General features: G+C 44.1%; 1 protein-coding gene across 3 annotated transcripts in view; it reads right to left on the reverse strand.

Moving 5' to 3' along the window:
- NALCN (sodium leak channel, non-selective) overlaps nt 1–17,742 on the reverse strand; it is an 864,749-nt gene that overhangs the window by 778,952 nt on the left and 68,055 nt on the right. For 2 of the 3 annotated variants that reach the window (XM_077482963.1, XM_077482965.1), the window contains exon 2: nt 17,571–17,719. The exons of the other annotated variant lie outside the window; for it this stretch is intronic. In XM_077482963.1, the coding sequence (XP_077339089.1) occupies nt 17,571–17,573 (3 nt within the window). In that variant the 5' untranslated portion in view covers nt 17,574–17,719. The remainder of the gene's footprint in view (nt 1–17,570; nt 17,720–17,742) is intronic. 3 annotated transcript variants of the gene reach the window in all.

Genomic DNA, 17,742 nt, shown 5'->3' on the forward strand with positions numbered 1-17,742 from the left:
TCCATTATGGCTGCCCCTTCGGGGTCATGCCTCACCTTCACTTTCCTCCTCTGATCTATCCGGCACCCAAGTCGCATCAGTGACCTCATTGTCCTCATCCCCTCCATCCTCATTATCACTGGAGACAACGTGGCAATGCTCTGCGGCTGGGGGAACATGACTGGGAAATTGTTGTTTACCAGTGTTCTCCGCTTTCTGTAGGCTCATGTCCCTACCTTCTTTAACCTTAGAACCAACATCAGAATCAAGTAATAGCTGTGAATCATCAAGGTGGAAGTGGCTGATGCTGTGTTCAAAGAACTCAGCTGACTCCTCCATGCCTGATGCTGGGGCTGTGGCAGAAGTAGCTGTGGACAAGGAAGCAGAATAAGCGACTCTTGCAGCAGCAGTGGACTGCTCACTAGTTTCTGCTTCAGTGAGGGAGGGTGAGAAGGATAAGGATGGTTTAGTAAGCTAGTCAGCCACCTCCTCTGCATGCTGTGGGAGGATAGCACTGACAACATCACTAAACAGAGGAAATGATGTCCTGCCTGAGGACGGATCACGTCCACCTTTGCCTGTGAACATATACACTGCTGGCCCCCTCACAGTGCCATGGGGACTTCTGCCTCCCAGACATTATAGGCGGGGAGCGTTTATAAAAAAAAAATAATAAAGATGTGGAAATGTGTACGTGGATTTACTTTAATCAATGGAAAGTGGTGTTTGGTGCACTTTAACTTAAGTACTCACTAAATAGACACACTACAATATGCTGCAGTAAAAATGCACTAATGCATTGAAATATACTGCCCTGAAATATACTGCAGTAAATGTGCACCAACGCACTGAAATATACTGCGTTAAATGTGTACTAACACACTGCACTATACTGCGGTAAATGTGAACCAACGCACAACATTATACTGCGTTAAACGCGCAGTATCACACTTAAATATACTGTGTTAAATGTGCACTAATGCACGGAAATATACTGCAGTAAACATGCAGTAATGCACTGAAATATACTGTGTTAAACGTGCAGTAATGCACTGAAATATACTGCATTTAAACGTGCACTACTGCACTGAAATGTACTGTGTTAAATATGCAGCAACGCACTGAAATATACTGCATTAAATGTGCCCTAACACACTGATACGGTATATACTGAAATATACTGCATTAAACGTGCAGTAATGCACTGAAATGTACTGCAAAAAACCTGCCTGACAAAATAAACTGACGTAAAGGAAAAATGATTGGTCACACTCACACTGCACTATCACTAGATTCACACTGATATTCTACACTGAAAATAGCACACTATAGCACACTAACTCGCTAGTAGCACTAAACAGAGCCCTGTTCTTTTTCTCTCCACGCCAATATCACACTGCAAATGGCCACTATGGGGAGACTATTTTTATAGTGTGGGGTGGGACTAAGAGCAATGAGCCATTGTTGGGTACAGTCATCATGGCTCTGACAGTGCTCTTTGCCCTGATAGGGCAAAGCTTTCATTGCTTCAGCCAATCAAGGCTTTCAATGCACTGTGTGGCGGCGCAGTGCATTGTGGTTGTTTGGCTGGCCGAACAAATGGTCGAACACCCTGACCATTCTGGTGTTCGTCGAACAGGCGAACAGCCAATGCTTGACCTGAACTCATGCTTGGGCCAAACCATTCACCCAAGTCTAATGGTGTTACTGAAACACCCTCTTTGCTGCGTCTTACACACAGAAATACTGATGTAAAAACAGCCATGGAGTTTTTCGCAGCCACCAATTTGATTCCTGCCTTAGATATGAATGGAAAGCAGAATGCAGATTAAGAAAGAAACAAGCATAGGAATCAAGCATAGGAATCAGAAAACACATTCCTACAGTATTCTACTCCTATATGAAAGCTGCATGTATTTACCCTGTAGGGGATTACACAAAATTCAAATTAAAGTGATTGTAAGGTCTTGTTTTTTGTGTTTTAGTTAAAAATAACAAACATGTTATACTTACCTGCTCTGTGAAATGGTTTTGCACAGAGCAGCCTGGATCCTCGGCTTCTTGGGTCCCTCTTAAGTGCTCCTGGTCCCTCCATCCTGTTAAGTGCTCCACAGCAAGCGGCTTGCTATGGGGGCACCCGAGCTGAGTTACAGCTCCATGTGTCCATTCAGACACGGGGCTGCGGCCCAGCCCTGCCCTGCCCGGCCCCTTTCTCTCCTCATTGGCTGACTGACTTTGACAGCAGTGGGAGCCAATGGACAGCCAAGTCTATATCGTACCACATCACTGGATCTAGATGGACCTCAGGTAAGTATTAGGGGGGCTGATGCACACAGACGTTTTTTTCATCTTAATGCATAGAATGCATTAAGATAAAAAACCTTCTGCCTTTACAACCACTTTTTTTAAATCAGAAAGACGTTTATTGGCAAATCCAATAACATTACATACATAGGCATATTCGTGTTGTTACAAATGTAGTATGGAAAGTGATCACTATAAGTAGCATATAAAATGTAACCTACTATCGTATCAACCGGATTAACGTTTATATATGCAAAGCGTGTGCCTGAGCACAGTAGTAATGCTGCCATATGTATCGAAAACCAATGGGTTAGCAGATTTTTATACCTTTCCCTATCAGGGTAGATGTGACCACTATGCGGTCCCTCTTTCTAGATCTGCATTTAGTTTAACCGAGCCAAAAAAAAAAAAAACTCAAAATACAAATAATGGTCAAACCAGGCAAATCACATTGAACAAAGAAAAATAAAAGAAATGAACTTCCTCATCGTACTCATTATGTCTTGTTAGTTGTATGCCATGATTAGGGATGAGCCGAACACCCCCCGGTTCGGTTCGCACCAGAACTTTCGAACGGACCCCAAATTCGTACGAACGTTAGAACCCCATTGAAGTCTATTGGACTCGAACGTTCGAAATTAAAAGTGCTAATTTTAACAGCTAATATGCAAGTTACGGTCCTAAAAAGGGTTTGGGGACCTGGCTCCTGCCCCAGGGGACATGCGTCAATGCCTAAAATGTTTTAAAAATGGCCATTTTGGCGGGAGCACTGATTTTAATGACGATTAAAGTGAAAAAAAAAAGTGCAATATTCCTTTAAATATGGTGCCTGGGGGGTGTCTGTAGGATGCCTGTGAAGTGCCACGTGTTTCCCGTGTTTAGAACAGTCCCTGCACAAAATGACATTAAAAGGAAATATCACCATTTAAAACTGCTTGCGGTTTTAATGTTATATCTGGTTCCTGCAATATGATTGAAAATCATTGAGAAAAATAGCATGGGTAGCCCTCCCTGCCCATTACCAGCCTATTTGGGTCTTGTACGCATATTAAGGGGAACCCTGTACCCATATTTAAAAAAAGGAAATGCGTGTGGCCCCCAGGCCCTATATACTCAGAACAGCAGTATACAGGCGGTGCAAACAAGACAGGGACTGTGTAGGTTTGTTGTGTTAAGTTGAATCTGTTTGTAATTTTCAACTGGTACATTTTTAAAGTGTAGCTCCAGTCAAAAAAACAATTTTTAAGCTTTTTGGAAAACATAGGGAAGGGTTATCACCCCTGTATAATTTGTTTTGTCGTCCATCTTTTTTCATCTCACTTGCTGTTGTCTCCTTCCGTTTGCAAGTAGGAGATGTTTGTAAGTTGGATGTTTGAAAGTAGGGGCCTGCCCTATATGCTCTGCAGAAATGGCGGAACAAGGTGTTGGTTTTGCCACAACATTGTAAGCCCTCAAAGTGACTCTTGGTGGGCGCTGGAGCGCCCTGCTGTGAACGATTATATCAAGAATTGTAATTACATGCCATTGTTGAACAGTGGTAGAAAAATTGACCTTTGGTGGTTGTGGTGCTGGTGCCACAACACTATAAGTCCTCACCGTTACTCTGGGTGGGCACAGGAAGGGGCCCTCCTGTGAAATATTATATCAAGAATTGTAATTACATGTCCCTGTTAAACAGGGGCAGAAAAATTTGGCCTTAGGCACTGGTGCTGGTGCCATCACACTGCAACCTCTTCCATATACTCTAGTTTTATTGCAGGAATTAGCCCTGCTGCAAAGCATTGCATCAAAAATTGTACTTAAACGCCCCTGTTAAACAGGGGCAGAAAAATTGGGCCTTAGGCACTGGTGCTGGTGCCACCACACTGCAACCTCTCCCATATACTCTAGTTTTATTGCAGGAATTAGCCCTGCTGCAAAGCATTGCATCAAAAATTGTAATTAAACGCCCCTGTTAAACAGGGGCAGAAAAATTGGGCTTTAGGCACTGGTGCTGGTGCCACGACACTGCAACCTGCAACGTACAACACGTACAACGTGACTAGAAAAAGGAAGTTCAATAGCCAGTAGCCAACAGCTTCTGTCTCGTAGTTGAATCTGAGCAAGCGTGATTTTTGGAAATGTCGGAATTGCATACACACGATCGGAATAACCGATAGAAAGTTATTACATTGGGAAAATTGAGAACCTGCTATCAATTTTTGGCTGGCGGAAATTCAGACAGCTAAATTTCGACGGAGCAATACGCTAGCTTTATAGGTGAGTTGAATATAGCGGTGTATACTGCGGTCAGGGCATGCAGACAACAACCACTACACAACAGCAAGATCCAAAATCGTCCGAAAACGATCGGTGTGTACTGTATTGAAGGTACACAGAACGCCCACTAACTCCTGCAGATGCCTTTATTATAGAACACCAGAGATAAAGGGGCATATACAGATGTATACTGTGCTGGAGGCACAAACAACTTCCAATAACTCAGATGGCAAGTGGGTTCAAATAGAGAACAGCTATGTAGGTGGATATAGCGGTATGTACTGGGTACAGAGCACGCAGACAGCACGCACAAGCTCCTAACACTACTGACTGCAAGCTCTATTATAAATGATAGATCACTAGCTATATAGGTGAGGTGAATATAGCGGTGTATACTGCGGTCAGGGCACACAGACAACAACCACTACACAACAGCAAGATCGAAAATCGTCCGAAAACGATCGGTGTGTACTGTGTTGAAGGTACACAGAACACCCACTGCTTCAGATGCCAACACACTACACAAGGCCGCCGCGCTGGCGGCCTTATATAGTGTGGGGCGTGCACTACACAGCCTGAGCTATGATTGGCCACAGGCATCCTGCCTGTGGCCAATCATGGCTCTCCTCGCTGCTGGCGCTGCAATTGGCCAAGCATGCGGGGTCACAGTGCATGCTTGGCCAATCATGAGCCAGCAATGCACTGCACCATCGCAGTGCATTGTGGGCCGTGAGCGCCACACGAATTTGGTGCGAACGGACCAAAATGTTCGGACTTCGCCGAACGGACGAACAGCATGTTCAACTCGAACACGAAGCTCATCCCTAGCCATGATCCTCTAGATATAGATACAGCTATGTCTCAAATAAGTGGATTACCCTCACATAACCTATTCGCCGGCCCATCATATCTGCAGAAGCCTATCCTTAATCAGCTGAGTGGGAGCCAATCCAGGTGTGTCCAACCAGGGTTGCCACAGCGCATACATTTTTTTTACGAACGTTTCTATGTGTATAAGTACGTTTTTCACGTATAAGCATAGCATTCACCAATGCGACACAGCATTTCCCTTTTGGGATTTTCTGAGTTATCCAGAACCTCGCAATAGCTTTGCGTGATAGATAAAGTAATCGTAGAACTGCAGTGTGGCCGCTGGGCGAAAGAGAGGGGATCTCCAGTGCGCCCAACAGACACACCATCGGATCCCGTAGAATCGAAATTTGATATACCTGGGATATAGTCGTTAATACCTACTGTCAATATCTGAATAATTTTGGGCATTTCCACATCATGTGTAATAGGTCACCCTCATCTCTGCTACATTTTGGTCATAATGGGGAGTCACGCAACCCCCATTTATACAACTTGGAAGGAGTCCTGTATGCTCGATGCAACAAAAATAAGTGCGACAACCTGTGCGAAGTGGAAACTAACACTACTGGGGCCGGTGTCAGACATAATTCCCACTGTTCTCCGTCGATGGGGCCCAGATCCCGCTCCCACCCCGTCTACAGGGCAGTTTAGAAGCATCATGTGTTGAATTAAGTAATCTAGCATATATTCTCGAGATCATGCCCTTCCTGTCTCCCGATAACAACACATCATTTATCAGGGGATGTGGCACTATCGCCAGAGAGGATAGCCTGAGCTCGCTGTGTACTGCATGACGGAGCTGCAAATGTTGATAAAACTGTGTCCTGTTAATTGGGAACTCCTCCTGTAGTTCTGCAAAGGACTTGAACACCGCACCTCTAAATAACTGCTCAATAAAGTGCACACCAGCTGCCTCCCACTGGCAAAAACTTGTAAGTTTAAGTAATTCCTTATAATATTTATTTCGCCATATAAGGGTGAAGGGACAAGCTCCCCTCACCTTCAGAATGGTTCTAACATAAGTCCATAGAGTGTGCAGTAGCCTTATTGTGGGGATAGGTTGCTCTACATGAGTTAGACCTGCGTCCAGGTGAGACAGCGCTGTAAGCGTTGAGTCTTGTGGGACCAGTAGGGATCTAATAGGGTCCTCAACATCCCTTTTCCCCCCACCCACCCAAGTGTTGAAGTTGGGAAGCTACAAAGTAGTATCGGGCATGCGGGACTGCCAGACCGCCTTGGTCTTTCACTAATTGCAGTGAGTGCAGACTAATTCTTGATGATTTTTTCCCCCAAATCAGTTCTCGAAATTTAGCATCTATTTGCGTGAACCATTTATGAGGTATCCATATGGGGGAGTTATGGAAGACGTACAGGAGTTGTGGAGCCCACACCATTTCAATCAGGTTCGCTCTCCCGGCAACCGACAGAGGGAGCTTCACCCAAGCAGCGCATTTCTCTCTAAATTTACGAAGTAAAGGAGCCAAATTCAAAGCTAGATATTGGTTTGGGTCCACCTTCACCTGTATGCCCAGATAACGAAATTCATCCACCGTGAGTATATCCTTGGCACATTCAGGAAGAGGTTGCGGTAGGGGGTCCAAGGGAAGGAGCACAGATTTGTTCCAGTTAATACTAAATCCTGACAGCTCTCCGAAATCAGCAATTAAACGCATCACATTTTTTAGTCAGTGGTCGGTGTCCCCAAGGTAAATCAGCCTGTTGTCTGCATACAGCGAGACTGAGTCTTGCCTAAGGCCCCGGCGGAACCCTATTATGTCCTGAGAGGCTCTGATGTGTATAGCTAGAGGTTCAAGTGCGAGAGCAAACAACAGGGGCGACAAAGGGCATCCCTGTCATTGTGCCTCTAAAAAGATTAAAAGGATCTGAAACATCACCATTGATTCTCATTCTCGCTGTCGGGCATGGTAGAGTAATTGGACCCATTTTAAAAACAAGGGACCTACCCCAAACCTCAGCAGCATTTCCCAGAGGTATGGCCATTCAACGCTGTCAAACGCTTTGGCCGCGTCTAAAGAGAGGATGGCCCTACTACCCAGATTATCAACAGGGATTTGTAAATTGAGTAATAGTCTGCGTAGATTTTGAGCAGTCGACCTGGTTGGGATGAACCCAGACTGGTCTCTGTGTATTACTGTTTGAATACATTTGGCCAATCTGTTAGCCAGCACTCTGGCCAACAGCTTAACGTCAAACATAAGCAGCGAGATAGGGCGGTAAGCATCCAGGGACAGAGCATCCTTCCCAGGTTTCAACAGGACCACCACTAAAGCCTCACTCATAGAGGCGGGTAGCGACCCAGTTTCAAAAACACTATTATAAACCTGAAGAAGGACAGGGATCAACTGCGAGGCATAACGTTTGTAGTCCTCTGAAGGCAGGCCATTGGCTCCTGGAGCCTTCCCATTCTGTGCATGAGCTATTGCCTCTAATAATTCCTCCTCTGTCAGCGGAGCATTCAGCAAGGTAGTATCCTTTCCAGATAAACAGGGTATGGGATATCTGTCTAAAAAACGACAAATAGCCTCCTTGGAGGGGTGCACTTTGGATGTATAAACCTCCTGAAAAAACTGTTTGAACGTGTCCATAATGGCCTGTGTAGAGCAGCAAAGATTCCCTTGTTTGTCTCTCACCGCTACTATGTGAGATGCTGGCTGTTGTGATTTGGCCAGCAGAGCTAATATAGGACCCGTATTCTCGCCTTCCTCGTAATGAGCTTGTCTTAGAAAGAACCTTTTATTTTCTGCTAGTTGTAGGGTTAGGTCTTTAAGTAAAGACTGGGAAGATAACCACCCTCTCTTGGTGGCGTCATTGGGGTCAGCTACATGAAGTGCTTCTGCTCTCTGTGCCTCTGCCAGTACTGAATTTTCCCATTCCTTAGTTTTGGACTTAATGTAAGAAATTTCCTTTATAAATTGTCTGCGGAGGTATGCCTTGGCTGCCTCCCAGACAATAGTAAAATCTGTGGAACCTATATTCTGCTGAAAAAAGGAGGCCAGGATAGACTGTATCGGGTCTGGGTGTGGCAAGAGGGACAGCCAGAATGGATTCAGCTTCCAGGAGCCCCCCTTCCTAGCTGCTCCCAGGCCAATGTCCACAGAGAGTGGAGAATGGTCAGAGATGCGTCTGGCATGATATTCAGAGGACACAATCAAAGGTAACATACTTTCATTTCCCAATCCCAGATCAATGCGAGATAGACCCCCCACAGAGGCTGATTGACAGGAAAACACCCTAGCATTGGGGTTATGCATCCTCCACACGTCCGTGAGGCCCATCTCCTGGAGAAGGCGTGCAAATGGTGTATCCCGTTGCTTGATCTGGGGCCCAACCCCTCCCCCGACACCCAATTTGTCCTGCTCTACGTCAAGGTAATTATTAAAATCCCCTACAACCAATAAAGGTACACCCGGGAAATGGGACATATAGTCCGCCAGTAAGTTAAGGAGGGTGGCTGAGAATGGAGGAGGAATGTAAAACCCCACAATAATACATTTAGTCCCAAAAAGGGAGCATAGTAAAATAATATAGCGGCCCTCTGGGCCAATTTTGGTATCCAGCGGGGAGAATTGTGTGCCACTTTTAACCAGGATACTCACCCCCCTCGAGTACACCGAGCAGGTAGCATGGTATTGATGGCTAAACTGTCTCCTTGCCAACACTGGAGTGGTGGTCGGGGGGAGGTGAGTCTCCTGTAGGCACACCATATCAGCATTCAAGCTCTTGACCGTCCGCAGCACTGCCAAGCGCTTGATCGGGTTATTCAGGCCCCGGACATTCCAGGACAACACTCTTGTTGCTATAGACATTGGGGTAAGAGCACATAATCAGCAAAGAGTATCGTTACAAGCAAAGCATATACATATGACCACATAGTGTGCAGGCCACCCCCTAGTATGGAATATGGCCAGTTTAGAAAATCGCCCCTAGGAGGGTGCAATAAGTCCAGCAGCAGTAACACCAAAAATAGACGTGGAGCAATATCATAATGGGAGGGGGGTATCCCCAATGTCAAGGCAAGTGTTGAGGAGGTCAAGGCAAACATTGTGGTAGGAGAAAAAGATGAGGAAATCAAAAACAACAAAAAAAAAGGAACCAAAAACAGTAGGCCAACAGGGCCGTAATAACTGTCCGGAGTCCAGATGGGGATCTTGTCCAGTCCATCCCGGGGGCAACAGAGGAAGTGCACTGAAGTGTCCCAAACTTCTCAACAGCAAGAACTGTAGCTATACATATTTCCAGACACAAAAACACAGTTAGACAGATAGCAAGTTACCTCCGCCTTGGCATGATGTAAGTGGGGAGAAAAAGTGCAATGGGACCCATATGATGGCTTGCAGGATAAGTTCCTCATGGGGGTGCGCCACGCCACGCCTGGTGTGGGCAGCACGAATAGACTGTTCCTCGCGGTCCAACTATCGCACTGCTAAAGATGGAGTAGTAAAGAACTGCACAGAGCCCAGAGCTTCAACCCGTAATCGAGAGGGGTATAACATAGTATACTTAAGATCGAGCTCTCTGAGCCATCGCTTGACATCTGTAAATTTAGCACGTTTCTTTTGTAGATCAGCTGAGAAATCTGGGAATCTGTCTTTATAATTAAGGAGTTTGAAAAGGAATGGTCTAGGCGGCGCTCCCTGTGGCGGTGGTCTGGCTGGGACTCGGTGCGCACGTTCCACCGAAATCATGGGGGAGAACACCTCCCTGCCAAAGGCATTGATAAGCCATCTTTCAATAAACTCCACCGGGTTTTTCCCCTCCATGCGTTCCGGGATGCCTATGGCCCTTATATTATTTCTTCTCATTCTATTCTCCATGTCGTCTAAACGGGCGGCATGTTGTAAGAGCAGATGGTTGTTGTAGGTAAGGTCATTCTGCATGGGCGCCATGTCATCCTCCAGGGAGCTCACTCTCCCTTCCAGTGCAGATGTCCTCTCCCTGAGCTTCTGCGCATCGTGGCGCAGAAAAGTAATCTCAGCCTTAACCCCCTTGATCTCAGTGGTGAGGGCTGTTATGGAAATATTACAGGAGTTTACTGCCGTGAAAATGTCCCTTAACGTGGGTTCCCCTTCGTTGTCAGGGCTGCTCTGGGATAAGGGCCCAACCGAGGCGTTTTTTGGCGTACTCACTGTGTCCCAAGGTAGTGTGGCGCTATGCGAATCCTCCAGCAGCATGGTATCATCCGCATCCGATGTCCCTCCTTTGAGCTCCTCCGTCCTGCTGGGGAAGGCTGCAGGGTCCGAGGAGAGCGGTTTGGAGAACAGCTTTGCGGCCGCCTCCCTATGGATGTCCTTCGCGGAGCGTTGCGAGGCGGCGCCAATTTGGCCCATGAGGTCCGTTGCGTGGGATGGATTTAGCCGCTTCATGGCGGCTGTCTGACTCCCGGATGGCATTGAGCGGTTCAGTCAGGGTTAGCGAGGCAGACAGGCACCTTCCGGCGGGTCTCCGGGCTGAATGGAGCGGGCTCCCAGGATAATATCACGGAGATTCGGCGGAGCTGTCTGAGTGTGCGTCCGGCTACATCCGCTGCCTGGCCACACCCCCCCTTTACAACCACTTTAAGGTAAAAGGTGTTAACTTCCTAACAGTTTATTGTGTTGCATTTGTGTCAATTTCAATTGATCAAAAAACATAATAAACATCGCACTGGCAGGTGCAAAATGAAGCCGCAGGCAAGAAGCAGTTAGATAAACTGTGTAGAAAAAAAAAATAACTTGAGGTTAACTGTGATGAAGTGCAATCAAAATAATCATTCAATTAATGTGAAATCAAAAAAAAATAAAAATAACGATAAACTCCAATTTACACATGTGCAAAAAATGAGAGTCTCAACTGAATGCCAAATCACCACCATACTGTTACAAATATCATGTTGAATCAAATCTGCACCATAAGAAATGGACCATAAGAGATAGACCCTATTACAGAGTCAAATCAGCCTGTAAATGATAGCCTCGTCAGGAAGGAGTTCAACCCACGCTGCTTGGCTGGAATTCTGCAATGTCTCCCATTTTTCAGTGTATATTAAAATCAATGGCCACCCATATATTTCACGAGATCCACTGCTGCACTTCTTAGAAGTTTCACATTTGTCAGTTTCTCTAACTATCAGTGCAGCAGTGGATCTTGCGAAAAACCTGTATATGGGTTTTGTTTTTTGAAATTCACATTAATTGAGTGATTATTTTGATTGCACATCAAAGTTTAGCATGGCAAGTTATTTATTTATTTTCATTTGTTGCCTTTAAAGATCATGGCATCCAGGAATTTTGAAGTAATAGAGCACAAAGTAGAAAAATAGACAGTTAAACATAAAATTATAAAAATGTTGCTTGCCAAAAACCATACAAATCAAAAAATATATAAACTTATATATGTGTGTTGCCACAAACAGCTGTCAAGTGCTCCCACACCAAAAAAAATGCATCATATTGAAAAGGGCAGCACAACAGTATGATTAACTGTAAAATAGAAGAAAAAAAACACACAAAAGTATCAGAAACTCAGTGAAAAGTCCATCGCTAAATAAAGTCCATAAATATCTGATCAAACATGGTTTTTCTTTTTTATTCACAATGCACTGCACTTTTTGATATTAATCAGTTAAGCATAACTGGGAAAATGAAGAATGCATGCCAAATATGTTACAAGAAGAATATAAGTTAATATGTACTTTATTTTTTAAATTGATGTCTTCAAATACAGTATACAGTATGGCGTTATTACAAACTTCCAAGGTTCAAAAGGGCTCCTTCATCTGACAGAGTATTGCCTTTTTTAGGCTTCCATGGATTTCTACATTGGTTATCTGATAAAGGTATCACTTTAAACCTTCTGTTATGTTAATCTGTAAAAATAATGGACTCTTATTTTCTTTGGCACTAAATTACCAGCTATTTTAACCAGTTAAATTGTGTCCACAAAAGATTTTGTACATTTTTATTTTCTGGATAACATTTTGGAATGTTCAGCTGGAATCCCTCTGAATATTAAATAGACAATATATAAGGGGCATGGCTGACTATGGAGCTGCTTGGACATGTCTAACTGGGCTCTGGCTTCTAGGGGTGCTTAGAGGGGACTTTACACACTCCATGCTGAAGAGAAGGAAGTTCTAGAGCCTCATCCACGATTGCCAGGTGTCTGATATTCAGGTATTTTTTGGCCCTCTCGCATTGGTAGTACCAGCGTGGCTTGATCCCAACATGGTGCCTTCTTCGTCTTCATTACTGAAGGTAGGGAGACACCAATACAACAGAGGAGAGGATCACCCTCTGTGGACCACTTCAGAGTCTGGACGATGGGGCTAACTCACCTATGCAGCACCTAGTCCTCTCACTCTCCTGCCAGCTCTGAATGCTCTGGTGCCTCCATTGTTGAATCACCGCATCTGCAGACATAAAGGTTATGCTTGCCATGTTGCCCACCAGGCTGGAGTTATATCAATGGGCCACACTCATTGAAACCTCCCTGAAAGGTGAGGTTGAGACCATGAAGTCTCAAGTAGCTGCCAACTAAACTAAACTAACAGCACTGGACTCTCGGCTGAATACCCAGGGCTCCCGCATCTCGTCCCTGGAGTCGGCCACAAAGCAGGTATACAGGAGGCTCCCACCTTCAGCTGTGGGTGGAGGACAGTGAAAACAGAAGCAACATAGGACTCTGTGGCATCCCAGAGGTTACCTCAGTGTCTTATATCAAACCCAAGGCAATTGTGACCCTAAATCGGTACCTGGACTAGGAACCTGAGATGGAATTTGAACTAGATAGTGTGCACCGAGTCTCAGGCCCTAGGAAGCCCAGACAGGCCTTTCCAAGGGATGTATTACACAGGGTGCAATTTTTCATGATGAAGAAAATTATGCAGAAGGCCTGGCACCACGGGCCATTGGAATTTGATGGTGATACAGCCCAGCTGTTACCAGATCAGCTCCTGGAGCTCTTTCCCTTTCCAATAATCCCTCCAACTTAAGTCCGAAATTGGTTGGTGGCTGCTGATAAATCTGCAAGTCAGCCACACTGAGTATTCCTTTTGGTAAACAAACCCTAACAAGGCCCCCCCCCCCCCCATTTAGCAGGTCTCCTTGGTTTTAGGTAGTACAATATTGATGGGTGAGTGGCCTCTATGATCCTGTTTTCTCTGGTCATTTGAGTTTTTGGGTTGGAGAACAGACTTTGGCAATGGGACTAGATTTTCTGACCTCGGGGGGTACTTTTCTAGCCTTGGCTGGTTGCTTGCCCAATGTAGCTTCCAGAGTAGTGAAATAAAAACCACCATACTAGAGGAGCTTCCAGCAGGCAGGACCGAGCATCTTCTTTTTCTGCTCATACTTTTCTATAATGTTTTCTTTTTTCTTTTTGCATAGAATGCATTAAGATAAAAAAAACCTTCTAACTTTACAATTCCTTTAAGGCCAGCATCTCAGATCAAAAAGGTACCCTGACTAACATTTATGCTTTAATGTTGTCTTAGACCCTCTGGTGAATGTTTCCAGGGGCACATCCCACTTGTCTTATGCAACCTTGTAAAGACTCAAAAAATGACTTATGTCACTACAACTAGTAGATGACTGGAGGATTTTTCACAATGATGTCCGGGACTACACATTTTTTTCCCCACCGCACAACATGTACTTGTGTCTAGATTATTTTCTAGTACACCAATCACTGCTATCGCTTGTTCAGAAGATATCAGTACTATGATTGTGTTCGCTAATGCCCCTGTTAAAATTTTGAGTGCTCACAGCCTAAAGATTCTTGGTGCTTGAATAACAGCCTTAACCAAAACCTCCAATATGCTCATGAGGTCCAGCAGGCCTTGTATGAATATTTCTCACTGAATTCATCCTTGGATGTGTGACCCTTGGTTTTTTGGGAAGCCCACAAATATTTGATCTGGCATAGTTTGAATATGTGGTTATAAGCAGGAGAGATAGGCTGCACGGTCCTCCCTGTTAGACCAGGTTCGCACCTTGGAGATATTACGCAAATAATCCCTAGTGCCCAGGATGCAGGGGATATTGGGATAGTGAGAGGGAAGTTTCAGGCACTTCTGACAGATAAGGCAAAGTTCAAACTACCGTTAGGCGGTCCATCTCTGCAGGTTCTTAGATTGGATTAAACACACCTCATGGGGCTGGAACTGGGTGGGGCTTTACCCTTGCAAACTCTGCCTTGGTAATATTCCTCCCTCCCTCCAGCAGTCAAATTTCATCCATTAACAGATGTTACTCTAAAGATTCATTGCAACTCCCTCTCCTAATGCTGGTCCTTCTTGTTTGTAACCGGTAATTGGGGGAACAGGCTGTTTAATGTTTCTGATCCATGCTTTAAACCGTTCCTTATTTCCAACCAATTTCAACTCAAGGACTTTGTGAACAGTATTGGGTAGAAGTCCATCAGGGAAATAAAAGTTGTGATTCCCCCTTACCATTTTGACAGACAGTCACATAGCAGTCAGTGATATATACATTGATCTCAAATTCAGGAGAGGATTTTGTCCCTCCTTTCTTTAGCAAATGGGAGTCTGACCTTGGTCCTGAATAAAACAGAGGATCAGCTGGATCATATTTTGCAAACCTGGGATGTTTAGGGGTCCAAAGTAAAGGAATTCTTTCAGAAGAGAAATACAGGAGATTTCCCCACTAAACACCTTCTGAAAACAGACTTGCAGTCGTGCTATTTCTGTGGCTTCAACCATTTAGGAGCTCGGACTTTAGTCTGACTTCACTTGCTAACTTTTCTAGTTTTGTGGCTCTAGAAACTCAATTCACAAAGCTTTATCACCACCCCATGGAACTATCAAACTTAACTGGACTCACCTGAAAATAACTACCCTTTTTTGCAACTAAGGATGTGAGACCACTACCTTTTCAGGACATCAGCAACAGCAGCCTCCATATTAATATCATCATCAGATTTCCTTAAAGCAACCTTGTACTGAGAAAGTATCAAAGTAATGGAGAATCTGTAAGGGAGGCTCTATAAGGTACCTGCTCCAACCTGAGGATAGTTTCCTGTGCTCCTACCCAATCTGTTGCTGGAACTCTCAGTGAAAAAAATGTGGTGTTTTTGGATAAGAGGGCTCCAAAAGTGGTCTGTAAATACAGCAGGCTCTTTATTTTAACAGTGGTCAAAATTTATTAGTTTAAATATTTTATGTTCAGTACAGGGTTGCTTAAAAAAATTACTCTCTTATGTAGATGTGGCCTTATGTGATTTTTGGGTTCCCATGACATTTTTTTTAATGCAGTTAGAGTAGTTTGCAACTTTCTCAGGTGATGTAGTCACACCAAGACTGCATAGAATTTTATTGTAAGATTTGTCCAAATTGAGGGAAAAGGGGCAGTCAAGCATGTTGGGTGGTGAAAAAAGAGGTGCTCCACTCCAACCCCCACAGCTCTCATGCAGCTGCTTACCAGGCTCTATGCATTTCTCCCCAATATGACTCCAAGCATGTGAAGAATCTCCCCCACTATGTCACTTAGATGCTCCAGAGTTGGGGGGACAGGTGGCTGCAGAAACACCTTGGCTGTTGAGTGAGTAAGCATGCTTGACTCCACCTCAGGGTGTGTAAGTGAGCAGGAGGGGGATAAATTTGAACCATTGACAAGGAGCACAGCAGTCGAAGAGGGGATGCACTGTCAGGGAAAGCAGTAATGTGGACAAGCCGATTACAGGGGTAGAAGAGCTTGAGTAGACTGAATTATCAGATCTGTTATGTTGTATTGATCCTGGACAGAAGGAGAACAGGCACTTATGACAGTAGTGGTTTAGAAGGTGTAACTGATCGGAGGTTTGCTTAGCACTTTTGCTAGTGCAACTGGTTAATGGTGTGAAAGAGGTGGGAGAGGATATGGAAGGAGGAGGAGAAATCACTACTGAAGGCAGAATCTCCCACTGTCAAAAGGAAACAGATTTTGGCATGATCCTTGATAGAAAAACTAAACTTTGCTAAAAAAAAAAAAAAAAGCTCTAACTGGGCTTTTATATAATTAAAGGATTGGATAGTCTGACTTAATTTTCAAGATATCATTGCACTAAAGGTTCAAATACTTAATCAATACGTTTTTTGAGATACTGAAATGTTATAAAACAGCTTATGACTTACAGTAGTTGTCGTTTGGTGACATTTAAAATCATTCAGGAAGAAATTTAATAAGTTTCTAAGGCTTCATAAAGTTATTTTGAGAACTATAAAAGGAATCTGTTCTTGACTCTTCAGAAAAATGTAATGGGTACATACTCTGTATATGCTCATATTCCTAAGCGCTAGTATCTAATTGAAGCATCCATTAGCAACCAATTAGAATTCTTTCTTCATAAGTTAGACCAGTGCTAGCTGGATAGGTAATAAATGGGTAACTCTTCTTAAAGTGGTTGTAAACTGAGATGAAAAAAAAAAAACCTACAAGACAAAGACAAAATGAGCTAGTATGCATCGCATACTAGCTCATTATAAAATACTTACCTTAGAACAATGCTGTCACTACCTGCACTCCTGTCGACATTTCTGGGTTTGCGGGCTCTGGCGCTGTGATTGGCCGGAGCCGCATACGCAAGGGAGCCGCCGGTAATGGCACAGCAGCTGAAGAAACGGCACGATCGAGTGCGTTTCTTCAGTGCGCATGAGCCGATGATGTTGGCACATGCAGATACAGTGAATATCAAATTCACGGTACCTACAGTTAAGCCTTATTATAGGCTCACCTGTAGGTAAAAGTGGTTATACAGAGTGAGGATTTACAACCACTTTAAGAATTAGCCCTTCAAAATAAGAACTTTGTATTGTAAAAGGCCACATACTGTATAATAACTCCAGCACAAAGAAACTTATATTACTATGACTTAAGGGTGGTTAGGAAGTGTATGTCCATTGAGTAAACCACAACTTATATTTGGAAAGATGATGTTCATTATCCAAGTAATTTTCTAAAAAACACCAAGCTGTTTGCAATGCAAAAGGTATAAAAACAAACATGGTATTTTACCTAATCAAAACAGAAACCTGTTAAATGAGATTGTTAAATATGGCTTGAAAACAATCAGAATCAAAAAAGATTCTTTCACTCTATTAAAGCATTTATGAAAAAATATCAAAGTCAAGGCACTTCACATACAATAACAGCAGCACATACCATGCCTCTTTGTTTCTCTGTTGTTCTTCTCTAGCTTTTCCTCTTTTTGTATGCAAGTCCGTCTGCCTTTGTCTGGCTTCTTCCTGCGATGCCTTGCAGTGGTTGAAAGATTACAGAAGCAGCAGCCAGCCCAGTTCCATGCTCTGCAGCTGACATGAAGGTAGGAAGTGGG

The sequence above is a fragment of the Lithobates pipiens genome, unplaced genomic scaffold, assembly GCF_037356315.1.
Source record: "Lithobates pipiens isolate NorthernLeopardFrog02 unplaced genomic scaffold, aLitPip1_a1.2 Scaffold_16, whole genome shotgun sequence".
Lineage (NCBI taxonomy): Eukaryota > Metazoa > Chordata > Amphibia > Anura > Ranidae > Lithobates > Lithobates pipiens.